The sequence below is a fragment of the Scophthalmus maximus genome, chromosome 15, assembly GCF_022379125.1.
Source record: "Scophthalmus maximus strain ysfricsl-2021 chromosome 15, ASM2237912v1, whole genome shotgun sequence".
NCBI lineage: Eukaryota > Metazoa > Chordata > Actinopteri > Pleuronectiformes > Scophthalmidae > Scophthalmus > Scophthalmus maximus.
This window is the reverse complement of record NC_061529.1, coordinates 3,550,831-3,576,960: the sequence shown is the minus strand read 5'-3', so window position 1 is coordinate 3,576,960 and position 26,130 is coordinate 3,550,831. Positions and strand designations below refer to the sequence as shown.

Sequence of the window (26,130 nt, the reverse complement as noted above, 5' to 3'; positions counted from 1 at the left end):
ACCTCCTTTCTCTCTCTCTCTCTCTCTCTCTCTGTCACAATACCTCACAGTGCCTCTCCTCCCAGTTACTCATTCATTTCTGTACTGGTTTACTGTTCCATCTCCCCTGGACTGAATTAATCTTGCTAAACCAATCCCGAGCAGCAAAGACAAAAGGCGTTTTGTCCTGTTTCCCTGCTCCGGTGAACGGGTCTCTCTCTCTCTCTCTCTCTCTCTGGTCGACAATGAATAAAACTTGTGAATCACTCCTCCTACATCCGGTTACGATCTGTGGTTCTCCCCAACAACGACTTTGACCCCTGTTTCTCATTCACTTATTTTTGTCAATAAAACATTACACCTGGATTTATTGTTGGCCTACAAGTAGCACGTTGGTGTGTCACCCCCTCACTGGCGACGAGTCTGGGTACGAGCCCCTTCCTCTCTCCCCCACCCCAACAATAAATGTCGTCTGCCAGTCGTTCAGCTCTGCACGTGGATGGATGAGAATCGAGAACTGAAACTGTGGAGCTGACAAGTTGTTCTTTCTTATTTTCTTTTTTTTTAAAAGATTCAAATATGGATTTGAAAGATTATTGGCTAAGGGGTTGGACTTCAGCTTTTTTGTGATTCTTATTTTAAGTATGAAGGCTTTGGTCTAATGAGTGTACTGCATTTTTAACCAGTTCAATCCAATAAATAAATAAATAAATGTGTAGCTACTGGGTTTGACTGCGTCACCGCCAGTTCTGAAGTTGCATACTGTGATTCATACTTTGGCTGTTCTGACACATATGTATAAGACGTACTGTATATATATATATAAAAAAAAACACGCACACAAAGAGAAGACGGAAAACTGATCGGTAATGTTGCAACATTTTCTTTTTTATTATTATTACAATTTAGAATTTTTCTTTGATTGCACTCTCGTAAAAAAGGTCTCGTCACAAACTTTTGACGACAACTGAAAAAGAGACGTGAAGAAACTCAGGAATGCCGGGTAAGAGGATGGAAACTGCACGCTGCTCGTCGGGCCGGGAAGCGACAGAGCGGGCGAGAGGAGAGTTTTGGAAGATTTGGCGGCTGTGACAAACATCTGGGTTAACAAAACAAATCCGTCGACCGGGCTTTTCACAAAGATTAAAACTGTTTGAATGGGCTTTTAAAATAAAATGTTTTAAAGCGGTTTTATTTTTTTAAAGAGGGTGAAGTATGGCATGGGAGATGAATCCTAAATCTTCCCTTCAAGCTCTTCCATCCGACACCTCCTCTAAACATCCTTCACCTCCGCTCCTCGTTAGAAAAACCATCTCAACTGTGGGGAAACACACAGCTTTCGCTCCGATTGCTCCAAATAAAAAAAATTAAGAAACGAATTCCAAAAAAACAACATTTCCCGGGAGGAAATCACGTCTTTAAAAAACTTCACACTCACTCATGGAAAACTCTGTTGACAATTATGAGGAATAAATCCACACACATGTAACACACACACACACACACACACACTCACACACTGACTCACACACACACACACACACACACACACACACACTCACACACTCACAGCACCATGTCCATGTCTCGGTTCTGTTTTCACTGCAAATGCAAAATCTCAAAATGGCAACTTCAAGGCCAAGTCACACGACACTGCACCAAAGTCCCTCATCAGCTTTAAACCGCCTGAACGAGCAAAAAATAAAAAAATAAAATTTATTGTAATCCTAGACTCAAAAAAAATGTCTGTTAGAGTAAACTGAAACCTAAGGCCCCCAAAAAAGGGAAATCCTGCCATTTTAATAAAAACTCCTTCAAAAGTTAAAAACATTAATTCCCCGACAACTTAAAAACAATTATTGTCCTAAGAGCGAGTGAATAATGGAAACTAAATAAAAATAACTACAAGTTGCTCAACATGACACATCAAAACTGCACTATAACAATAAAAACATCTCTTAGCCCCATGCCATATTGTAGCCAACCACTCCGGAAGATGATTATTGTTTTTTGAGTTATGTTTTTTTAGTTGCAGCTTTTTAAAAAGAAAAAAAGCGGAACAGCTCCCATCTGATACCGGCAAACGCTGAGAGTTTCTTCAGTGAACAAAAGTTGTCGTCGTGTTTCTTTGTTTTTACTTTGGTCAGTGAGAAGTAGTCAGACAGACAGAAAGAGAGAGAGAGAGAGGAAAAGGCCTGTTCTGTAGAACATAACGACCAGAAGAACGACCAACTCTCATCTCTCATGATTGTACTTTTTGGTTGGATTCCAACACCGAACATTTAAAGGATGGAGTCACCAGACGCCACTCATCAGGCTGGACAGGGAGCGCTGCAGAGTTAAGTGGGTCCCTAAGAACATCCCCCCCAATATGGGAGGTTAACAGAGAGGAGGGAGGGGGGGTGAAGATATTAAACGGGGGAAAGGAGAAAAGGGCTCAGGGGGAAAAAACAATGTTCCCACCACCGGCCCCCCTAAGGCTCCAGGTCCGTCTCCTCCTCGGCGTGTGTACGCATGTGCACCAGCATCGCCTGCAAAACAGAAACACAAGTGAAGGCTGTTTAATAAGAACTGCAAGACTTTTACACTTAAGGGGGTAAAAAAAAAAAAATTAACCAAACTACAGATGTGAAAGACTTTAGAAGACCAAAAAAAACAGACATATTGGTGGAACACTTTTTTTCCGCCCCCCACCTGCTTGGAGCTGTTGCGCGCACAGAAAAACTCGCAGTTTTTCCAGCGGCACTTGAGCGTCTGGAGGTTGGCGCCGGTGTGGTCGCCGATCAGGTGCTGCTGCAGATGCTCTCTCACCCCGAAGACCAGCGAGCAGCCGTGCCACTGTCACAACACAAGACATACTCATGCGGCGTTGCAGGAAGCAGGAGGGAGGAGTTGTGAACATAAGTGGGGACATAAAGTTGCGAATGGTACAACTTCTCAATATTTCATATTCAGGCCTCTTGGAATTGAGGGGGTCAAAATAAAGTTTACATTTAAACACTTCAATAACAAGTAAAGGCTAATGTGTTCGCATTGGTTTTGTCCTGACTGAATTTTTTGTCAGTTGTGGACTAGAGAGTCTCCGAGACTTATGATTGGAGTCCGTAAAAATCTTTCCCCAATTGTCTCGATTTATTCCATTACCGCATGAATACACAATAAATCTAATTCAGCCACGACACCTCAAGTGTAAGCGAAACTTTCTAAATCATCTTCGTCCACAACCCTACCAATTCTTTCTCCCCTCCTCTTACCCAGCAGCGGACGTTCTGCATCAGGTTCAGTTTGACGGCCTGCACGCTGCCGTCGTAACAGCCCGTGTAGATCTGAAACACAATGCGCACGCACACAGATGATGGATTAATATCTAGTTTTCAACTTCACGATTTTTGCAAAATCTGCAACAAAACACAGCAGAAAACCTCCTCACCATGTTCTTGTGGACAGTCATGCACATCACCATGTCCTTGTGTCCGCCGTAGACCTGCAACTGGTCGTGAGACTGAGGAGGTGGAAAAATAAATAAATAAGAGATTAATTGTTTACGTGGAAGCAAAAAAAAACATCAGAGGAAACAAAAAGACGGGTTCAGGACGCAGACCTGCAGATCGTAGACTCGGACCATTTTGTCCAGGCAGGCGGTCACCATCACTTTACCCAGGACGGTCACCACGGTGACGGCGTGACTATGACCTTTGTAGACCCGCACCAGCTCCCCGGTCTGCAGGACAGACACAGTGAGGAGAAAATACAGTGTGACGTTCATGTGTTAATACTGTACATTGGTGATTCAACAACACGGTGAATATGTCTTCTCTGTCTAGAGTTATACATGTAAACAGGACGGACACTCACATGGATGTTGTGTGTGTAGACGCACTGATCACTGGAGCCACTGAACACAAGATCATTGACGACCTGAGAGAGAAGAGAAGAGACCAATGATGAGAAAAGATACAAGAGCTTGTGATCGTCACTGTACAATTACATTTTACATCTACACACACAAATGAAGAGTGACAGATCATAACACACAAATGAATACTGTAAAGTGGAGGAAAAAAAACTAAAATATAAGCAATAAAAATAAATGGAATTGACAGTAAAACCTTATAGACTAAAAAAACAGTAAAACAAGAATGAAAATATAAAACATCTGAATATGTTTGTACAAGGAACAAAAATAAAGTGACAAATCCTCGAATTAAGTGAAATAAAACCCTCAGATAAGATATAAAACTTGAAATAGGAATAAATTTAAAATTAAACTGTTCTTTGGAAACTACACACTAATAATATGCCTTTAAAAAATAATGTTTTGGAAAAGCACATGGTGCTGGTGTTTTTCATACTGACTCACATTTGTGCTTCTCCTACTGTTGGTGCAAAAAAAAAAAATGTCTATACAAGGTATCAAAACATAAACTATCTCTGGCAAAAATGTACATTTTGTCAAGTCAATTGTGCTTGTTCCTGGAATCTACCTTGAGGCAGAGGACGGTCTTGGTGTGTCCCTCCAGCGTTCGCAGCAGGAGGCCGTTCTTGGCGTCTCTCACGCTGATGCTGCTGTCGTAGGAGCCGACCAGCAGGATCCTGCGAGCTCCCTCCTGCGTCGAGGCCAGGCAGCTCACGGCCCGCGGCCCGTGGCACTCGAACACATCCGTCTGCTTGTTCGTCTGGGCAAATCCGATATGATATGATTGATAAATACAGATGAAAGCCGTTGAATGGAGAATGTCCAGTGTGGTTGTTTTAAAGAGAAATATCCCTATTTCTAATCGCTGCATTTTTATTTACAGATAACAATTTAGTTTTTCCTTGTTGTTATAGAGCTATTACATGTGTTCCATAGAGTTATGTTTAAGATAACTAGAGTTATGTACGCGGCGGTGCAACTGCATTCCTCACCTTGAGGTTAAAGGTCACCACCGTGCCGTTCGCCAGGCCCGCGTACAAAGTCCTCCAGCGGCTGTGGAGGCAGAGGACTCTGTCGGACAGAGAGAACTGATGCTCCAGCTCCTGTGTCTGTGGACCATGAACGGAAAACGTCACAAAAATGTCAGGTGAGCATGAAACCAACTGAATCTAACACAAGCCGCCAATTTTTCGCCCGTTTTCTTTCGAACGCTAACGTCGGGGCTTTCGTGAAATCATGCCACGCGAATATTTAAGCTTGAGATCAAATATTTCAACTGGAGCGAGTGACGCGAGTAGACACGAATTTCCCATCACTCATTGCACGCAAAAATTCGAGGAGGAGCAGAGGAAGATGAAGAAGGAGGAGGAGGAGAAGAAGGAGAAGGAGAATGAGAAGGAGGAGGAGGATGAGAAGAAGAAGGAGAGGAGAAAGGAGGATGAGAAGGAGGAGGAGAGGAAGAACAAGAACAAGAACAAGTTGAAGGAGAATGAGAAGGAGGAGGAGGAGAAGAAGAAGGAGAGGAGAAAGGAGGATGTGTGTTTTACCTTGAGATTGTAGCAGCGGATCGTCTGATCACTGGAACCAGAATAGAGGCGATGATGCAGGCTGGGAACCGCGGACACGAAGAGGCAGCTCACTTTGGAGGTGTGACCATCGAACACGCCCACACATTTACGACTCTGCAAAAGAAAAAAAAGAAAAAAAGAAATACAGGACTGTTCTGTCATGGCGTTCACTGACATCAGCAGAGCTTCACGAGCAACCCACCACCAGGTCGAAGGCTTTGACGGTCCGGTCTCCTGAGCACGTGTACAGCAGACCGTTGTGGATCTGCATGGCGTTCACCGCCTCCAGGTGGCCCTCGAACGCCCCCTCGGTGGGCATGTCGTCCCCACCATGGTCCGAAGACGCATCTGCGAAAAACAAATACAGAAAAGAAAAAACACACATGAGCAAAGATAAACAACAAAGTAGAAATGTAGACGCAAGTGCACTTAGACATAAATAGAAAATCTAAGTTGTGCATTTGCTTCTCTCAGTAAAATGTTCCAAGTTATGTCTGTTGACGTCAAATAAACTACTTTAACATTTCTTCTGAGAAGCATGAACATCTCGAGAAGCGATCAATATTCATCGGGTTAAATATACACGTTCTCAGAAAGTCGTGTCCCTTCATCACTGCGTTCATCGCGCCGCACGGTGTCACTATGAATATCTTGCCCATAAAAAGTAATTTTGGAACTCCACGGTATATTTATATTTGGTCTGACAATTTCTAATTTGGGCCGCTCGGAGGAACATGGCAGGGAGTTTATGTTTGGTTTACGTGGTCACACTTTAAGTCTTCTCAGTGGTTGCTAATTTCTCTCTGTTGATTGAGTTGAAGTTACCACAAAGATAGTAAAATATTTCTGTAACGTTGTATGTAAATAACTGAGCGCAACATTACAAATATCCCACAGAAGAGACTCTGAAAGCATGTGCTGTTATCCAAATATTATAATAAGTCTACCTTCTCTTTTTTTCAAATGATTTCCCACCTGACAACATTTCCCTCCAAACCTGTACTGCTCAGGCGACCCCAGCCCCCAGGACACACTTCCCAGAGATGAACATTACCTGATGACGTCTTCGTCGTCTTGGGCAGTGTGATGGGAAACGGCATGTCACTGTGGGAGAGAAAAGGTGGACATGATGAATGATTCACGTCCCTGGAAAAATAAAAATGTAAGAAAGATGTGATGAAAACGGGAAAAGTCTCACCTCTCAGAGGATTTACAAATCTCCATGTCGCTCGTGGAGGTGACCTCGTTGCAGGCCAGGCTATTGGGCTCGGGTCTGGAGGAGTCCGGGAGCTGGAGCGGAGCGGGAGCTGGAACCGTGGCGTCCATGGCGGCGGTGACCTCCATGCTTTCCTCCGAATCCAAGTTCGCCGTCAGCTCAGCGGGGGGCACGTGGGGAAGCTCGACCATGAATGATTTGCGGTCTTCTTTCTGTAGCTGCTCGCTGTTCTCCACGTTCATCATGTCCCCCTCTCTGTCATCTGTGGGCAGGGTGGAGGTGCTGACCTGAGAGCCTCCGCTGGGTCTCCTGCGCGGTCGGAGCCACCTCGGCCTCGAGAGCTCTCCGTCGATCTCTGTGTCGCTGCTCTCGGGCTGCTCCGTCCCCTGGGCCTTCTTCAGCACCTTCCTCTTCTTGAGCTTCCTCACGCGCTTCCCGCTGCTCAGCTCAGACGGAGAGGCGGGGATACTGAACACCGAAGGCACAGAGGGGGGCTCGGGGGACTTTGCGGCTGCACAGTCGACCTCTGAGCCCTTCCTGCTCATTGGCAGAAGCTTCACAGAGGTTTTGGAGTCTGTCACGGGGATCAGACAGGACGTCTGTATGCCCGTTTCCGTCGTCTCGAACAGTCCAGGTGAGCTCCAGTTGTGGTCCGCAGGCTCTACGAAGTTCTCCCAAACGTGCTCTGTGTTAGTTTGGTACAGCTCGGGATTTCTCTCGGGAGATGGCAGGAAGTTAAGGGAAGGATCTGCAGAGAGTTTCAGAGGCAGGAGAATCAGAATTAATTATCAAAAGACACCTTTGAGCATTTTCTCCATTTCCCCTTGAGTTACGGTTTGGTTTCAGAAACTCCACGCTGCTTTCTACTTTTTGTTTCATTGTCTTCGACAGTGATCAAAGAGCAATAATTTAAATAAACAAGACTGAAGACATGGCGCATTAAATGACATTACCTGTTTGGGAGGCGGCAGCGGGAGCGACGGGCAGCTCCGGCGTCGTGCTGTGAGCACAGTGGGTATCGTCCACAGCGTCCGGCTCTGAGCTAACGTGGACGGGAGACTGGGGCTCCTGCTTGACGACTACAGACGTGAAGGGGAGGCTGGGGGACGGAGGGGAGGCACGCTGAGCAGGAGGACCAGGACAGGAGGCGGCAGCAGCAGTGAAAGGGGAAAGCAGAGCAGAGGAAGCCAAGTGTGCGTCTGTAGCTACGGAATCCATCTTTTCTTCTTTCAGTTTGACCTGGGGGGCTTCCTCCATGCTGCCTGCACGGGAAAAAAAGAAGAAGAAAAAAATGTATTCAAATGTTTTTCTGCCCCTTTAACACACTCTCAATCTGGAAACCAGCCTAGATGTAATATACTGTATCCATAGACTGTTAGATGATTACAACTACTATAGTTGTTCAATTGGTTTCTATAGTTAGTTACATATTCAGCATACAAATCCAATTCTGTCACATTTCCAATTAAACCACAGAAGCAGTTATTCACAGTGAAAATAAACAGGTGGAGCATTTATTGTCAAAAATAATTTCTCAGTACTTCACACAAACATACGTTCTTACCTTGCATCCCTTTGAGTAAGTCGATGCGCTTGTTTCTCAGTGTGCTCATCTCAGCAGTCACCTGTCAGAGAGAGAGAGAATACTGTAGGTGAGTAATATTGAGGCGATAATTACCTTAAATAAATCCACCATTTGGGTTATTTAAAAAAGTGTTGGTCTCTTATCTTAAAAACAAATCGCCTGTGGTTTTCAGTAATAATATCACTGTTTATCCTTTATTCCTTTTTTTTTTTTTATAGATTGATCATCTTTCTTTTCTTCTAAATATGTTAAGCCAAAGATTATATCTTTTTTGGGGTTATTTAGTTTGTTTTGTCAGTTTCCTACATTTTTGTTGTCTTGTTTTTGTAACTGTGATGTGATATGTAATTGAGATGATAGATAATTCTTCAATACATTTTTTCGTACCTGCTGTTTCACCACCATGAGTCGCTGCACCTCCATGTAGGCGGCTTCCAGTGCCGCACGGGCCTGGATCAGGCCGGTGTCCACTGTCTGCAGCGAGCGACTCAGCTCCTCCTCCCGCAGAGACACGGCCAGCAGCTGGTCGATCTGCAAACGCTCTGCGCGGAGCACAAGGGACTTTAGCATTTAAAGTATCCATGAATTAAGTATATAAGTAATAAAAACATTATCATTAATCAAAGACACCGACCTTTCTTGGTTTTGACCTTCCGTCTTTTGTTATTGTGTTCCGCACAAGACGCCTCTGGACTCGGAACGTCCTAGAGGAGAGAAAGGAAAAGGGTGAACTCCTGTAAAGAGACCCCACTGTGGAACTCCACTTCAACTCCATGTCGTTCACTCACCCCGGCTGCTCTTCGCCTCTTCCCTGTTCCCTGAAAATCAAACTGCTCCGTCCCTGAGCTGCTGTCCCCGAGCACGGAATCGCAACGCTGGAGGGCCTTCACTGGCGCTGACGTTAGTTTGCCCGGCTGCTTCTGCGCCTGGGCCCCAAACTGACCGAGCACGGGATCCACCTCTTGTTGACAGCGAACGTCTTTGCTCCCTTGAGTGAACACGGGGGAGACAGAAGATCCCTGAGACACCTCCTTCGACACGAGGGAGGTGAACAGGGGCGGAGCGGATTCAGGGGCGAGGCTGCTCTCGGATAAGGAGCGCTTCCGGGTGGCGCACGGAGTAGAGACGTCCATCAACGAGTCCCAGTGCAACCCCTCGAGCAGGGGAATGTCCTCCTCCTCCTGGCTCTGGTCCTCCTGTTCAGTCGACACCATCTCTATCCCAAACCTGAAGAGTGACAGATCACAACATGAAGCTGAAAGAAGGAATGGAATGTATCGCTGCAAAAATCAAAAATGTCAGACAAACATTTTTACCGTGGCATGCCTTTCCCTTTGTCCTGCTTCTTCCTGACCTCCTGATACACCTGGTCCCAGTTCACTTTGCGGCGAGACCCCGACGAGCTGATGAGCTGCCGCACGGTCGGTTTGAGGCCCGAGTCCTTTTCCGTGTCGCTCCTCCGCGACTCACTCAGGTTTCGCACCCGCCTGGCGCTGTTCAGGTTGGGCTCGTGGCTTCCCGTTTTGCCAGTTTTGGAGCTTATGTGCTTGGTCAGGTCGCGCTTCAGGACGGGGGGCAGGTCGAGTTTGGACAGACTCGTGTTCGATCCCGAGAGCGTCGGCGCTTCGCTGCTTCTGGAGGTGTCGCTCTCCGAGCTCTGCCCCGCCTCCGCGGCCTGCATCGCTTCATCTGGGGCCGGTGAGCAGGTTTGCTCCTTTACTGTCCTCCTGTTCTCTCCTTCCCTGCTCGCGGCGGCGGGCTCCGAGCTCTCCGCGGTGGACGTACTGACTTGTAACGACTGGAGGAACTGGCTACCTTCTGAAGATTGCAACGCAGGCTTTTCTGGCCTGGTGGGTAAATGGGGTTTAGCTGCATTCTGCCGACAGCTGTTTTCTTTATTTTGACCCGGAACACAATCGCTCTGCTGCTCCTCCACGATGTGCGGTGACATCTCCTTCCTGTTGTTGCTGGAGCTATCAAAAGAACCTCTGTTTTCTATCTGTCTCTCTTTCCGTAAAGCTTCTGGAAGCTGCCGTTCCTGCCTCGATTTCAGGGGCCCAACGGGCGGAGCTTTAGAGCCGAGTCCACTCTGCTTTGAAGTTGACTTTGGCTGCGCATGCCCTTGACTGGAGGACTTACCGAGTTGAGCTCCAGAGTGCAGACCGGGAGGCGAGGACATCTTCTTATCTTTATGCAGCAATGGCATATTTACCTTCTGATTTGAAGGAGGCGCTGCAGACGTCTGCTGGTCTTCTCTCTGAGCACTGCTGCTTCTACTGCCGCTGCTGCTCCTGTCTCTGGGCTTAGTTTTAAGGTTTGTTTTATGCCCCTGTTTCTCCTCTGCTGTTTTCCCACTAGAGGGCAACTGTCCAGCTTTCTGTATGGGTCGGGAGAGCCTGTTAACGGCACTGCTTTCTGGGGCTTTTTCTTGCTTCTGGGGTTTGGGGACTTTGGGGCACTTCTCTGATGGGTTTAGATTGGTGTCCTTTTGGGGCGCAGATTCAAGGCCCTTTGTGACTGGATACGGTGACCAGCGACAGGCTTTGTCCAGCTTCGGATTGCTGCCAAAGTTCTTGGTGATTTTACAGCTGCTGTTTTCAGATTCTGCCGTTTGTCCGTCGGCTTTCTGAAGCCTGTCGCCCTGCTGACCCCCCTCGTTGTTGGATGTATTTTGAAATTGGTTCAAAGCCCGGGTAAAAAAACTGGGGGGAGGAGGATACTGAGGCTTTGGACCGAAGTGGCCCGAAGGCCGGCCCCTATGTGGGTACTGGGCTATGTTGTTTTGGCCGTAGATCCCGTTGCTGCTGCCTCCACTGCTGAGCCAAGGCAGTCGACTCTGTTGATTGCCAGAGGACCTGCCCTGATCCCACTGCCTCCTGTTCCACCCGCCCTGGCTATGCAAGCTTCCACCGACAAACTCGTTGGATGCCCACTTCTGAAAGTTGGGAGGCTCCTGGGCATGCCAGGTGGCGCTTTTCCCCCGTTTGTTATTGTGCCAGGGTTGTGGTTCCCCTGACCGGGCATTGTACTGGTTGCATCCGTACCAAGAGTTGTGCTGACCGTGACCGGACCCGCAGAACCCCTGTGACGACTGCTGCCAGGTGTACTCCAGGCGGTAACGCTCCTTAGCTTCCTTCAACCTCTGCTGATACTCCTCCTTTCTCCGGCGATCCTCTTCTTCTTTTGCCAGCTTTGCAGCAGCAGCCTCCTTCTCTTTTCTACAAGAGACGGATACAGATGTGCTCAGTGGCCACTTAATTAGGTGGTATATGTGCAAAATCATGTATTCTATGACAATTTTTCTGCCATACGATCTGTTTTGATGATGCCTACAATGTTCTGCTTTTTGACACTGTCATATTTGACATTTATGACGGTCCTGTTGCATTGACCGGCACTATAATGCACAGGTGTACCTTCCAAAGTGTTAAAACATATAGTATGTAGCACATATTCGTATCTAGAGAATCAGTCAATGAGTGCCCAGTACCATGTAAATTCATACGTACCAGCTAAATCTAAATCTATCTGCTTATTGCACTTCTGGTGAGATGCCAAACCTCATTTCGTTACTCTATACTTGTATATGTGTAATGACAATAAAGTTGAATCTCATCTCAAATGGTCTTTTATGACATTTGCGAGTCTTAAGCCACAACACCCTCAAAAAATGCAAAGACAATACAAAAATAATCCAAAAAGTCACTATTTTTTTATGTCAGCAATGGGGATCACGTGACGTCTGTGACATTTGCATTGGAGTTTAGAGAAGTATCACGTGACTCTGCCACTGCCCTTCAGCTCTACAGAGAGTGTCATTAAACCTTTTTGATTTGGTTTTCTGGCCCATAACCTTACTTTTTTGGTTCGTTCGCAGCCAGCAGCTGTTTTCATGAATAAACGGACAAATGTGTAAAAAGGCAAATGCTTGCAGCAATTTCAAAGGGTAGAATGAATTTTCAAATTTGTGTTTACAGCTTGCTTCTGTAGCCCTGGCAACCGTACAATCTCTTGGCAAACTGTTGGCAGGTGTCCCGGATCGGTTTAACAGTGCGACCTACAGTTCTGGAGTGCAGAGGGAAACTATGAGGCATGTGACAGGCTGACAGCTGAGTGCCAGAGTCTGCCTTCAACCGTCTCCTCAGATATCACACTCCACCAGCTGCACTGGTCAAACGTTTTTTGGTTTTTTTGCAAATGTTTCAGGTCAGATAACGATATTTTCAGAAAACCCTAAACATATAACGTTGTCGTACAGGTCAAATTCATTTGAGGTTTCTGTTTTTTTGCAATTCGTAAGCCATGAAAAGGATATTTGATCAAAGAGTATTACATGGTTATTGAGTTAACGTTTTCAATTGTGTTTTTCTGTTTCTAAATGGCAGAAAACTTGCAGAGTTTGTGGAGCAAGGAAACTTGTCCTGTCTGAACTTTGTGTGCTGTCATACTTTATTTTTAGGCTGCCGACTGACACACGACCCCGGACCCTGCTGAACGTGAAGCTGCAGCTAAAAGAGTCTTGTGAGCGACACTGAGCAGAATGTGACTATACATGGTTTACAGTATGAACACACACACACACACACACACACACACACACACACACACACACACACACACACCGAAGCCTGTGAGCTATCATCTATCTACCTATCATAGCATCAGTACTGTATATGATTAAGCTACTGATCCCCCCCAAAAAAATTCTATTTAAAAAAGGGACTTTAAAATACTACATACAAGCACATACATATTTGTCTACAACTATTATTCCTCCATCTTCAGACTGAACAGCATAAAAAAGTGTGTTCAAGAACAACAAGACTGTCTTACCTGATGTGTTCTTTTCTCTTCTCGATCAGGTCCACCAATGCCTGGTCGAAGTAGTCCTCGTGGTCTTTCCCGGCGTGCTTTTGTTCCGCAGCCTCCACATTCTGCTTGTGCGTGGGACTGGAAATGTGGCCGGCGTAATCGGTCAGGCTCGACACCGTCACCTTGCACACTCTGCACTCGTGGCCGCAGTCCCTGGGGAGGGAAGGCGAGAGCGGGCGTTCAATGGTTCCCTCAGGCATCGTTTGGTCTGGTTTCTCGCCTGCAAAGCCTTTGAGAACTACTACTGTACGTCCAGCTCTACTTTTATGTTACTTCAAAGTCAAGTCAGGAGAGGAGAATACTCAACAATCCTTAAAAAATATATATATATCTATGTCCAAATTCTCTATTTGTCACAGATCAGGAGGTAGCTAACTTGTAATTTTCTCTTGTTAAAAAAAAAAGATCTTTTATCGTCCTGATCTTGTCGTTGATTTCTTCAGCAGGCCATGGGCGGCGGGGTGAGGGCAGGAGCAGCCGGGCAGGAGCCAGGCAGCATGCTACTCTAGCTGTTTATGTCCAGCCGCCACAACAAGCCACGCAGCGCAGCACTGGGGAGAGAGGCAACGTCGCCCTCAGCCTAGTGCCCGTTCATGATGGTGTCCGCTGCGCTCTGAGACTCTACAGAAGGAGAAGTCTGTATTTGACCTCACGCTGCTCACTGTGAGCCAGGACCCGGCCCCCCCTCCAGGCTGGCATGTGTTATTAAAACAGGCCCTGCGCAGCACCACTGACCAATCCAAAAGCAAAGCCTGTGTAACTGGAGCCTCGTGCAGCTGCTTGCAGCCTCCACTTCAAAAAAACCAAAAAAAAACCTATCCCAAGTATGTCATCCTGTGATTCTGATACGGGCTGTGACTTTGCTGGCTCAAATTTGTGTCATGGCTTTCAGACATCGTCTGACCTCTGGTGCAGTTGGCAACTACTACGATTTTTTTTATGCTTGACAATTTTCTTCTCAGCTGCAGTGGAGGATGAACTGAAACCTGAATTTGATAGATATCTTTTGCTGGATTGCAACTTTTTAAGTCAGCATCCCATTCCTGGAGATGAAGGTTTCTAAAACAAATTGCACTCTTGTGAAAGTACCAATCTTCTTCCATGATACCAAAAACTGACACAAGCTGCATACACACTCAAGTTCACCATCTTGTTCAAAAAATATGACGTCTTTTTTGCATATCAGTATTAAATCCGAGTAACTTAGCAACCACCCGGGACCAGAATCAGTATTTGCTCTACTTGACATTCTTCAAAGTCAGCGACGTGCCACATACTCTTGGTAATCTACATGGGCAAGTCACAAGACGCCCCAGTTGCCTCCTATCGGTCATGCCTGTTGTTCCGGAGAGATTGTGTCTAAATATATGTGCCACGGTTGAAACAGCTGCCCCCATATCCACTAATCCAACACGTGCCTGTGTGCACACGCGCCTCATGACCCAAATACACTTGGACAAAATTTGTTTCACCCTTAAACTTTCATTTAAAAATTGTGTTGTGAATAATCAAACTTGTTTCGGATGTGCAACATTGGTATATTAGTAATTTCTGTAATACACTGATGTGATTTATCACTATTGGTCATAACACTAGTTTGCTATTCCATGATATCCGTGCATGTTGTTTATTTTTGGACACTCACCGGCCTTTGAGCTTCTCCAGCTCACGGTGGTGCAGCATACTTCTCATGTGTTCATCCATCTCCTGCAAATACACATTGAGAAATTTTGAAAAGCGTTCACTAAACATCAAGTGTTAACTTAGGTGTAACACTTTATTGACCTCCTATTTGTAAAATCCTTAATAATTGTTTTGTCTGCAGCATGTTTAACTTGAGTGTCGATGTAGCCAGAGCCCCTGAAAGCGTCAAATTAAATCCTTACATGTATCATGTGTAAACCATGTTTGAGGGTGAATTACCTGCTTGGAGACGTGGACTGTTTCACAGAGGATGCACTGTCTGTATCTCGCCATTTTTGAATGAGGGTGGATCTCAGGCCATTACTGTCAACAGAGGGAATTTATTTGAGTAAAAAAACACTCATCAACAGCTTACAAAGGACAAAGGACAAAGCAAGACGTTCTGTGTTCATAACAGACCTGAATTATAAAAAAACAGCGAGGTTCGACCTCTGCTGGATATGTGTGTGCAGACAGTGTATGTACTGTTCAGTTTTTAACTGAGCTCTCAGCAACACGTCAGACAAATCTATTCCACAACATGCCTCAGTACCACAGCCCCAAATATCAGCACATGGATTAACCTGGACATTGGTCTTATTCCAGTCTGCTGATGGAGCAACTCTGTGGGCAGGAGGCCGTAGAGCCATGGCAGCAACAGGGTCTATGTCTGCACATGAATGTTTACACATTGACAAACAGGGTGGGAAACACGGGCCGCGAGTCAACTGCCGACGAAGTTATGTCTGTCTGTGTTTTCTACACTAACACGACCTTCTCATGATACAACTGACCGAGTGCAAATCTTGTTCAGTTCCATTACGTTGCTTACCTCCGTTACTATCTAAAACAAAACCCATAACCAACAATTATAAGGAAAACAGTTCCCATCTCTATCATTGAAGTTTCAAGACTTGAACTGTAAACTCTGAGACAGAGAGAGAAATGCTGGAAGTGTAGATTCAGCTGAGTTTGGTTTAGGTGCAGGAAGAACCAATATAAATCCAGAAAGAGGAAGGACACCTTCACAATAAAAGCAGCTCGAGTTAATGATGTATTTATGGATGAAATTATGCACTTTAAGCGCATAGTGTCTTTAGCGTATTAGTGTAGTGTAGTCAAATATGGGTGATATCAAAGCAGACACACTACTACTAAACTACTACTATGGTTTCGATATAAACATTCCTCCACAAAACTTCTGATTCTTAAATATAGTTGTTTCTAAAAAATCGCACCTGAGTTACCGGTTGAAAGTTAATCAGTTTAAAAACGGAAACTGAAAAAAACATGATCTTTCTTACATAAGGGAGGTGTTTTATGGGCCATTACTTCTCTTGTGTATAGACGCTGCCTCGCTTTGATCTGTGCACACAACTTTCCTACTTTTACCATACTCGGAGATGAAGCAGTCAAATAGACATATTAAATATAGAATAAGTTGAAGAACGGCCACATTTAAAGCAAGAAGATCCCATCATCTACAGTAGTTAGGGCCTATATTCACTATGATGGAGACTGATACAGTACCTCCATCACAATTTCTCTTCACACCCAAAGCAGCAGAGAGCACCTATTTACAGTATATTATTAGTAGCAAACCCTGGGTCATATTACCTCTAAGGCAGTGAATCTCTAGGGGGGACAGCAGCCTAGATACACAATTAACTTTTTAATGGTGATGTTACAGTAACTTTCAATGCACCAAAGGAAAACGTGCAGCCAACCATTGAAGGGGGTCTGGTAAATAATGATCTGATCGATGATTACTTCGAAGAAATGATCAATCATCACAGAGCCTTCTATAGCACGTGCAAGGACGGAAAAGGACGATTCATTTTTAAATATGATAAAGTTTTTTTTCTTGTAATGTAACTTATGATAAAAAAGCTATTTTACAGTGAGAGAGAGAGAAAGAGAAAGAGAAAATTAAAAGTTCGTTTGCCCAATTTACTGTAACAAGAGGGACTGGAGGAGTTACCTGCTTACAGTTAGCTATTCGGTGCAGCAGTTACTATATTCACATGTCGCATAACATTCGATCATCTTGAGTTTTGATGGCGGCTGCAGCTTACGATATGACGCAAAAAGACTTCGTCGGCAGCCAAAATAATATTTCTCGTTACATTTTAACACCAGGTTGTAGTTATCTTAGTTTGTATTGTTGTTGTTAGCCTAGCTGCTGTGCTAACTCAAGAAGCTAGGCTGCGTTCGAGTCTCTTTAACCTTAAATGTCGAAATGCAATTGAAAAAAACAACGTCAGCAAACAGTCCAGCTGCATGAATCACCGACTGTAAATATGAGTTATAACTGCTGGAAATGTTGACAATAACTGGAGTTGTTCAGTAAATGATAAAACTAGCATGTTAGCAAGCTAGCAACAACACGCTAGCCAGCGACACCAACGGATCACAAACAAAACAAAGCGGATTGTTTCAAACTACAAGCGCAACAGTGTGTACAACTGAGACAGAAGGGTTCTTATACGTTGTTAGTAAGTTGTTAGTGAGTCACGACCGCTGGCTACCTTTAAAACATCCAACTGTGTGTGGGACTACTGCATATTCCCGTTCACCGAAGAGGCTAACAACAACATCCTGCTACACCGAGAGCACGGTACCCACAACGAGCTCGTTCATTGGTCCTTCAGCCTGCGCATGCGTACGGTTGTCACGTCTCCCGGAATTCGAAAGATGGCGGCCGACGGCGTCACATCTCACGTACTTTCTCAGATGTTACAACTTTTAAAGCATTTAAATGCTGCGTTTTACTTCAATCTAATAAAAAAAATAACAAGTCTTATATTATTTTGTTTTATTTTACTGAAGGCTAATTATGATGATAAAATACAAAATGAAAGTTTTCTAAAGGTCACTTCTCTATTTAAGAAAGTTCAGCTCACAACATTATTTATCTCTCTGCAGCTTGTCAAATTGAACAGCTTCAGGCAGGATGTGAGAGAATCACATGTTCACATCGCGGGTTGTTTTTCAACCACAAAGGCAGAAAAATATGTTTTTTTATTTTTCAAGAAATGTCTAAAAACATAGTGTGTGAGATACAATCCTGAACAACAACAACAGCGTTCAGACAATAATTCAAGTAAAAGACACACTGGTGAATTCCTTACAATATAACATATGTTAAAATCAAATACAAATGACAGTATTTGCCCAGGACATACACAAGAAGATTATTTTCTAATCCCTTTAGAGTTTACTGACATCAAGTGGTAAAAGTAAATAGAGATCCAGTTTAGCTACATTTCCAATGATAACGCTTAATTTACAGGACATTACACAGCATTGTTTTGAAATAGCATGACAGAAATGAAAGACGGAAACACCATTACCTTTAGAAATTCATACCATCAACATGAGAACCAATAAAATATCCAGCAACATTTTGACCAAAGTTCACATTTTTTTCTCAGCGGTAGACCCCTGAGACGCCCAGAACCACAAACTTTCACAACGTTCTCTTTCATGTATGAACAAAACTGCTATTTCCACAAATGTTTGAGAAAATATCAGAGAAATACCTCTTTTTCTTTTGAAATGCAAGAACTCCATATAAACTCAGAACTGTCCATTCTTAGAGAATGATATGGAATTATTGATCTGGCAGTAATATGAAGTGAGAACATATCAAGTACTGACCTCAATAAACAACAGTGTGGAGGAGTCAAAGACAAAACTCAGGTCAATCCCTTAGATAATATGAGTCTATCCTCATCCGTCTTAGTTGGTGACCTGGTTGAGCTCCCTTGCTTTATTCCTCAGATGCCTCTTGCGCATCCTCACTATCCACTGAACAGAGAGCTTGGCAAAATTCGCCGCCTTGAAGAGAGCCATGAAGACGCCGCAGAGGATGGCGATGGAGTTCCAGGGATTTGCCGTCACTATCTGTTTAGGAAATGAAGCAAAGTTGTGTCGCGGGAATCTGTTTTCAGACAAGAACACACTGATATGGAGATGAGTTTTAATGAGGATTAAACGGCAGGGAGAATTTACCAGTCTGATTTCTTGCATGAAAGGATCCCGCCACTCAAAAACAGCAAAGAAAAGCTGATTGCTTTGCTCCGGTTCGGGTCTTTTATCGTTGAACTTCACCACGGTGGACTAGGAGAGCCGACATAAATGCCGGGATTAATGCTTTTTCAAAAAAATCTGTTTTTAATCTCACACTTAAGCATCTGAAGATTTGGACATAACCGTACCTCTTGCCGAAACTCGACAGCTTCGTCGCTTTTCCCAGACGTCCTCACTAGAGACATCTTGACCCAGGTCCTGAATCCCCCAGAAAAGGTCCACATGGAGTAATTCCTCTCACAGTCCCTCATGAACTCTGACTGATTTGCGCTATACAGAGTCAGGAAACACAGGTAGAAAGGGGTCAAAAAGCTTTCACAAATCACTGTTTACTTTTTGTTTCGTAAGGCTTGAAGCAGCGAGACTAAAGCGGTGATTCAGGGACATTTCCTGTCTGTCACACAGCCGCTCAGACATGCGTTGACTTTTAAACTGCATGAATACTTTCTTGTGGTTATGTAAACTGTCGAGCAGCCATCTGTGTTGAGAGCCCCTTCCCTCGTCGGGAAAACGTCTGCAAACACTGTGTGAGCCGCGTCGGACGTCACGCGGTCAATACTTGTTGTTTGCAGTCACCTGTTGGTCAAGTCGCTGAACTTGGCGAAGAGCATGTAGGTGATGGCGCTGAAGTCCTCTTCTGTTTCATTTTGACTGAACTGCATGAAGATCAACTCTCTGTTCCTGACGTCAGCGGGGCCGCGGACCACCAGAGCTCTTTTCTGTGACACAGGAGTAGAGAGTTTGTATCATCTGTCCTCAAAACACAGAACTGATCCATTAATACTTACTATAAATAAAACTGTTTGTATTGTTGAGACACCACCAGCTAAACGGGATTCACGGCTGACCTCGGTCTGATTTGTAAACGGCCCAAAGTAAGTCACTTCCGTGTACACACAGTCGCCTTCTTGCGGCTCGCCCGGGTTCTCTAAAGGTGGGATGTAGTCGTGGAAGTGGTGTCTGCAGCTCAGCAGCTGAGCTCGGCCGGGATATAGAGCGATACCTGCTCAAAAAGAAGGAAAGAAAGAAAAGACACGGCTAATAATGAATAACAAATCCTCAGGTATCAAGACTTTAAATCGCCTAACTGAGCAGGACAGTGAAGGTTGAATCCGATGATCTGTTCTGGACAATATAATATCGACTGCACTGAAGGCAGTCGATATTAAAAACAAAATCTACTGTTGTAATTGTAATTGTGTGTTGGTAATTATTCAAACAAACCAGCGGGAGAAAACGAGTCCACTTCTTTGTAGGTGACGGACATGACAGGGTGGTTGAGTTTGTCCAAGAAGTCCGAGATGGTCTGGTAGGCGAGGAACACCGCCACCGCCGTCAGCAGCAGGTAGATGAAGATGAGCACCACCGTGAAGACGTTCTTCAGGCAGGCTTTACTGAACCTCATCGATGGACTGATCTCCCTGGCGTCATCCTCTGCAGCGGAAAAAAAAAATATCAATCGTGCTGCAACTTGACAAATTCAGACAGCCTTGAGAAGGGGAAAGTACTGCACCAGGCAGCAGTGATAAACAATGTCAAACTACATTAACACACGTTCAAATTCACAGCAATTATTTGAACCCCATCATTTCACTCCCTGTTAAATTGCGATTTCAAAGGGGAAAGTAAGTTCAGCAGCTCATGAAAGAGGAGTAACCGATTAAAAGTGTATGAACTCCTGATCCCGGGATGAGATCCTCCCGCTGGTTTCACCTTGCGAGATGCTGCCGTTCGGCTCCTCGTGCTCCAGGTCGTCCGGGGCGTCGTCGAAAAAGTCCGGGGACAGTGTGTTGCCATCGCCGCCGTTGTCGTCATCGCTGAACTGTGAGGTTAAGAAATAAAGACATTTCAACATTTTGTGTTGTACCAGGGTAGTAACAGAGACACAACAGTTTAAAGGTTGGTCCTTTATGGATGTGTATGAATGGAGAAAAATGATGACTCCATACAAAATAATACTACAACAGAAACACGTGCTTCAATGAGATGAGTTCTAAAAACCTGTTCCTCCTCCTTCTCCAATAGACTGATTCAGCTTCGCTGTAAAAGGACTGCTACAGGAAATCTTTCCTGCCACAAGCCATAAGACTTCACAACACCTCACCTCTGTCTGACAGAAAAATCTCTGGACTCTGTTTAATCTAAATCATAAATCCCGGCACATTTGCACCTTCATGTTACCATGTTCCTCTGCACACTACTGGTAACTGATTGTACTACTGCACTATTTCCACTATTAATATTCATGTAAATTCTTTATATTTATTATTCTTATTCTCCATATTTTTGCAATTCGTATATTTTTACATTGTTTGTGTAGATATTGTATATATTTTTAATGTTTGCTGTGTGAAACGTGCTGCTGTTACACCGGAATTTCCCAGCTTGGGATAAATAAAGTAACTATCTATCTATCTATGTAGCTGCAGTTGAATCATTTAGTAGTACCAGTGCTTCCAAATTATGATATAAGCTTTAAAACTAAATATATTTATGATGCTGAAGAGAAACATAAGTCATTTGCCAAAACCGCATTGTCATACTATGCACCTTGGGCTTGGAATAAATCGTATTATCATGTGAGGCATTCAAACGCAACGTTCATATCATGTTTCATAGGGAACGGAACTGTAGTAAATAGTTAATGTCTCTTCCTAAAGCACAAATAACATCCTCTAAAATTATCATATAGATAAATAAACACCTCTGCAACACAGTTTCTATTGTGTTCTTGGTATAATTCTCATATTTATCATGTGGATTTGGTTGTTAGGGTAACTGGCTGTAATTTCCTTATTTCTTGTGACTTGGTTAGGAATGCTTCTATTGGTTGTTTGTTAATATACAAACAGTAAATATAACAAAATCTGAATTGTATCTTAAACGACAACAATAATAAAACTTATTTTTTTCAAATTAGCTCTGACTCCAGCAACAATAGCAGTAAAGATTTTACACATTAAAAAAAGCATCAATAAAAAAAAAATGATAACAGGTTAGGGTTAGGTTACGAACTACTATACTAAGTATTAATATAACAATAAAAATAATAATAGTAAAAGTAGTTAGTATTATGAAACCATTACTTAGATAGTTTTAAGGGCATTTTACTTAAGCATGTACTTTTACAGTGTTGTATTGGTATTTCTTTCATTCTAATTAAAGGATTTGATGATTTCCTCCACCACTGTTGTTATGACATGAACGCAACAAAATGACAATACTCCTTCAGTGGCTTTAGGTCTTTGCTGCAGTACATTTGAAAAACTTTTATAGGAGCAGTCAGGACAAAAAGGAAACGTCCGGTCAGACCGAGAGAAAACATGCGGTCAGCTCATTTCATGTCGCAGGAAGCGGCTTTTTCCTGCAGTCGTCCGCTGTCCAGTCACATGATGGTGGACGGTCTTTGAACCCCTCACCGGGACTTCTACCTACAGTTTTCATTCTCGGACTATTGAGACCAAACACCAAAAACTAATAGAGAAACACAGATGAGGGATGTGATCCTTCTTCTCCTCACCTCTTGGTATGACCGGGAGTTTTCTTTCCTCAGCATTCCTCTGCACGTCTCTCAGTGACAACAACTCTTTAAAGAGAACAAGTCTGAAAACTACTTCCAATAACTTCCCGATGCATTTTTACTCCGGTAAAGTTTGCCTCGGCTTCAGCTTAGGTGCCAGTTTCTGAACGCACACACACACCATACACACACACACACACACAACATACACCCAGTGGGGGTTTTGGCAACGCCGATAAAGCCCATCCCATGATAATGAGACACCTACCGGCCGCGTTCCAATAGAAAAGCCCCTGTGTCCTTGGCGTGGTTTCCTCGTTTCCTTCACCGGTCCCCCAGGTCGTCACCTAACGCTGCCTTCAGGTGCCCGTGGGAATATTCTGCGTTCAAATTCAACTGACGACAAACTAAAAGCTAAAAGTTGAATTGTAATGTGACTCTCTGTAGATTCCTACACATTTCAGTTAAGTGTATATAATCGGACTATATTCACTTTTAATCTCTTTAATTTCTTTTATAGGGATTAAGGGGAAATGAACAGAGGGGAAAATATTATAAAATGGAAAAAATAAAAATCTCTCTCTTTCCTGTCACTATCTAATGAAGAACAGTCTTAAAGAAGAAATAACAAAATAAAAATTCTAGTGATGTAAAATAAAATAAATTGTAAAAAAAAAAATAGAATTCAATAAGAAGAGGGATTATAGCTGGATAAAGAGCACATAAGATGAAGTAAAAACTCATGTATTATATCATGAAATTTGTCATTTTCAATCCCTGCCTGCTCCCCCTAATTACTTTATGAATATTTATGTCTGTATGAATTACCGTACAAGGTAACACAGGGATTTATATTATTTCATTTTTTTTTAAATTTTCTCTTTCTCTGGTTTAATCTTTATGCGTCAGTTTGTCCTGGACTATTGTAATCGCTCTTGGAACAAAAAGCCAGAAGAATTTATTTTTAAAAACATTTAGTCTTGATCTTGGAAACACTTCTTTTTATTTCATTTTTTAATCAAATTTCTATTTTTATTTTTTGCAAAAAAAAAAGAAACTTGTGAAAAATGGTATGCAGCCCTTGATGGGCCGGATTCGGCTGTTAACGCTATGTCTCTGTAATTTCCGACGGCAATGAACGCATCGTCAGGAGAGCGTAAACAGGGAGGAGAAGAAGAGGAGGAGGAAGAGGAGGAAGAGGAAGAGGAGGAGGAGGAGATGATACAGTTTCCGCGTTGGAGTTGCCAAACAACAACAGACGTCCTGCCATGGCAACAGCGCGAACCCGTGTCTTCTTCCTCACCTCGGTCCTTTGTGCGACTCTGGCGCAAGACTTCAAATTAAAGTACAAACCGGCCACGACACCTGTGAGGTTGTTCACAGAGGAGGAGCTGAAGAGATACGACGGCCGCCAGGTGAAACACTGTGTGTGTGTGTGTGAGTGTGTGTGTGTGTGTGTGTGTGTGTGTGTGTGTGTGTGTGTGTGTGTGTGTGTGTGTGTGAGTGAGTGAGTGTGTGTGTGTGTGTGTTTGTGTGTGTGTGAGTGAGTGTGTGTGTGAGTGAGTGAGTGTGTGTGTGTGTGAGTGTGTGTGAGTGAGTGAGTGAGTGTGTGTGTGTGTTTGTGTGTGTGTGTGTGTGTGTGTGTGTGTGTGTAATCCCTCTGTTCCCTGCCTGTTTTCAGGAGAAGCAGCCCATTTACATGGCGGTGAAGGGAGTTGTGTTCGATGTCACCAAAGGAAAAGGTAAAGAAAAAAGAAAAGACAACATTCTAATAATAATTATAATAATTTTAAAACCAATCTTTCTGCTCTGAATTCATTCAAATGAAAGGGAACTGACAGTGAAATCCACTCGTGTTAGGAGGCTTCCTGGTCCATTCAAATCTAAAACCCAAAAAGTATATATGCATATTTTTATACTTCAAATCCAAACCACTGCACATTTTAGCCTTCTTTCACCAGGACAATACTTTGTACACTATGTATAAGATGTATAACACTTTTTTAGAGTCTTTTTTAATAGTTTTCCTTCTCTATCTTATTGTTTATTTTGATATATTTTGTAATATTTTCTACCGCTTCTCTGATGCTTTTTTTGACTCTCGCTGCTGCGGTAAGAAGTGAATGGCCCCCGGCGTGGGATTGACAAAGTCTTATCTTATCTTATCTTACCTAAGAATGAATGTATAAATGAATTCCGATGTATTAGTATATAGGTTGCGGTAAAAGTGTGGATCAGTAGAACCTTGTAGCATTCAAGTAGAATTGCCAACACGACTTGAGGAGAAGATCGGAGTTCCTCTTTCGCCACGGCTCATTTACAGCGATGGAAAATTTGGAGTTTTACATCACTCGGGGTGGAAAAGTTTAGCTTTTGTACTGCTCTGTTTCTCCCACCCGCTGTAGAGTTTTACGGTAAGGACGCTCCGTACAACGCCCTGGTGGGTATGGACTCCACTCGCGCTGTGGCCAAGATGTCCCTGGACCCAGCGGACCTGACGTCCGATACTGTGAGTGTTGTCCTCTGAACATCCAGAAGCCTGAAAACCCATGTCCTGACACCACCTCATCCACCAAACGTGTCCGGACCACGCTACGTTCCATTCATTTCCATGCCCCCCCACCTTTCCGTCCACAGACGGGCCTCACCGAGGAGCAGCTGAAGTCTCTGGACAGTATATTCGAGGGCACGTACAAATCCAAGTATCCCATCGTGGGTTACACGGCGTCGCGCATCCTCAAAGACGACGGCAGCCCCAACGAGGACTTCAAACCAGAGGACCAGCCTCTGTTCCAAATCAAAGATGAGTTTTAATCTCATTTCCTGTCTCGAAATGTCTTATTATTATGAAGGAGTTTCTTTAAAATTTAAAAAAATATTTTCTCCGTACTCGAGCAGAATCAGAATCTAATATGATATATGATATGCCAAGTGCAATACGTGTACGAGAGAAGAGCAAAATACAACGGACAAATTACATTTAATTACTTGAACTGAAGGTTTACATGATTCTTCGTCAGCCGCGAGAGCGTTTATGTACGCAGCCACTACGGAATCATTCCAATACATATTATATATATTTTTTAGAGATCTTTTTTTATTCAAAACTAATTCAGCTCTCGTCTGTAGAACCGTTGGGATTTTTTGCAGCTCAAATACAGAGTAGGGTGACAGATGTTTAATTTGGGGCTTTGAGTCTTTGAGATAGCTGCAGTGACGCTGTTCTGTACGGTGGCCCTGAAGTGCAAAAGACAACTACACACACACACACACACACACACACACACACACACGAAGAGTGATTGAAATGAAAGTCAAATGAATGAAACATTGACGCACAATAAACCGACTAAACATTTCATAACACGTTTCCTTGAATGTTTTCATAATCGATCGCGAAGAATCGCCACATTGTTCAGTCTGTGAAATGTCAGGAGGGAGGTTTCTACGTAGAGAGTCTGAGAAACGACGTAAATGATTATTTTCCAGTTGATCCGAAACCCATCGATTGTTCCCTGCTCTGGAGACGTCGTCACTTCAACGTGTCGCCTGACGGGAGAAAAAAAACAACCCCAAACTGTGATCAGTCCGTTTGTTTTTCGAACCTGATGGAAAGTGTTTGTGCAATTATCAATAAAGTCTGTAAAATCGCCGACTTCTCGTCGTGAGTTTGTCTGGCTTTAGATTTGATTTGATTTT

General features: G+C 43.8%; 3 protein-coding genes across 3 annotated transcripts; 1 reads left to right on the top strand and 2 right to left on the bottom strand.

Moving 5' to 3' along the window:
- Positions 1-846: 846 nt before the first annotated feature.
- znf106a (zinc finger protein 106a) lies at positions 847-17,461 on the bottom strand. The gene is made up of 22 exons (XM_047337613.1): positions 17,348-17,461; positions 15,060-15,143; positions 14,782-14,843; positions 13,098-13,289; positions 9,581-11,482; positions 9,053-9,491; positions 8,899-8,968; positions 8,652-8,806; positions 8,244-8,304; positions 7,633-7,941; positions 6,662-7,427; positions 6,518-6,567; positions 5,666-5,811; positions 5,443-5,577; positions 4,888-5,004; positions 4,464-4,655; positions 3,835-3,897; positions 3,581-3,700; positions 3,410-3,481; positions 3,234-3,305; positions 2,674-2,817; positions 847-2,510 (listed from the first exon to the last, which is right to left on the bottom strand). The coding sequence occupies exons 2-22, from the start codon at positions 15,111-15,113 to the stop codon at positions 2,454-2,456; spliced, it is 5,178 nt and encodes a 1,725-aa protein (XP_047193569.1). The 5' UTR covers positions 15,114-15,143; positions 17,348-17,461; the 3' UTR covers positions 847-2,453.
- A 338-nt stretch (positions 17,462-17,799) lies between these two features.
- On the bottom strand, positions 17,800-22,671 carry pacc1 (proton activated chloride channel 1). The gene is made up of 8 exons (XM_035609693.2): positions 22,432-22,671; positions 20,625-20,733; positions 20,136-20,345; positions 19,760-19,914; positions 19,488-19,630; positions 19,040-19,181; positions 18,834-18,941; positions 17,800-18,725 (listed from the first exon to the last, which is right to left on the bottom strand). Exons 1-8 carry the CDS (start codon positions 22,465-22,467, stop codon positions 18,561-18,563), a joined length of 1,068 nt encoding a protein of 355 aa, XP_035465586.1. The 5' UTR covers positions 22,468-22,671; the 3' UTR covers positions 17,800-18,560.
- Positions 22,672-23,606: 935 nt separating this feature from the next.
- On the top strand, positions 23,607-26,083 carry nenf (neudesin neurotrophic factor). The gene is made up of 4 exons (XM_035609706.2): positions 23,607-23,846; positions 24,113-24,173; positions 24,837-24,940; positions 25,069-26,083. The coding sequence occupies exons 1-4, from the start codon at positions 23,700-23,702 to the stop codon at positions 25,243-25,245; spliced, it is 489 nt and encodes a 162-aa protein (XP_035465599.1). The 5' UTR covers positions 23,607-23,699; the 3' UTR covers positions 25,246-26,083.
- The last annotated feature ends 47 nt before the right edge of the window (positions 26,084-26,130 follow it).

Bases quoted from the DNA above. Each gene is read 5' to 3' on its own strand.
- znf106a (XM_047337613.1), bottom strand. From the start codon at position 15,113: ATGGCGAGATACAGACAGTGCATCCTCTGTGAAACAGTCCACGTCTCC. The intron at 3,898-4,463 runs GTAGATTCCAGG...CTTCTCTCTCAG, and splicing joins AGACCGTCCTCTGCCTCAAG to GTCGTCAATGATCTTGTGTT. The intron at 3,482-3,580 runs GTCTGCGTCCTG...CCACCTCCTCAG, and splicing joins TCCGAGTCTACGATCTGCAG to TCTCACGACCAGTTGCAGGT.
- pacc1 (XM_035609693.2), bottom strand. From the start codon at position 22,467: ATGCTGAGGAAAGAAAACTCCCGGTCATACCAAGAG. The intron at 20,346-20,624 runs GTGAAACCAGCG...TTTCCGCTGCAG, and splicing joins GAACGGCAGCATCTCGCAAG to AGGATGACGCCAGGGAGATC. The intron at 19,631-19,759 runs GTCAGCCGTGAA...CCTGTGTCACAG, and splicing joins CGTTTACAAATCAGACCGAG to AAAAGAGCTCTGGTGGTCCG.
- nenf (XM_035609706.2), top strand. From the start codon at position 23,700: ATGGCAACAGCGCGAACCCGTGTCTTCTTCCTCACCTCGGTCCTTTGT. The intron at 23,847-24,112 runs GTGAAACACTGT...GCCTGTTTTCAG, and splicing joins AGAGATACGACGGCCGCCAG to GAGAAGCAGCCCATTTACAT. The intron at 24,174-24,836 runs GTAAAGAAAAAA...CACCCGCTGTAG, and splicing joins CGATGTCACCAAAGGAAAAG to AGTTTTACGGTAAGGACGCT.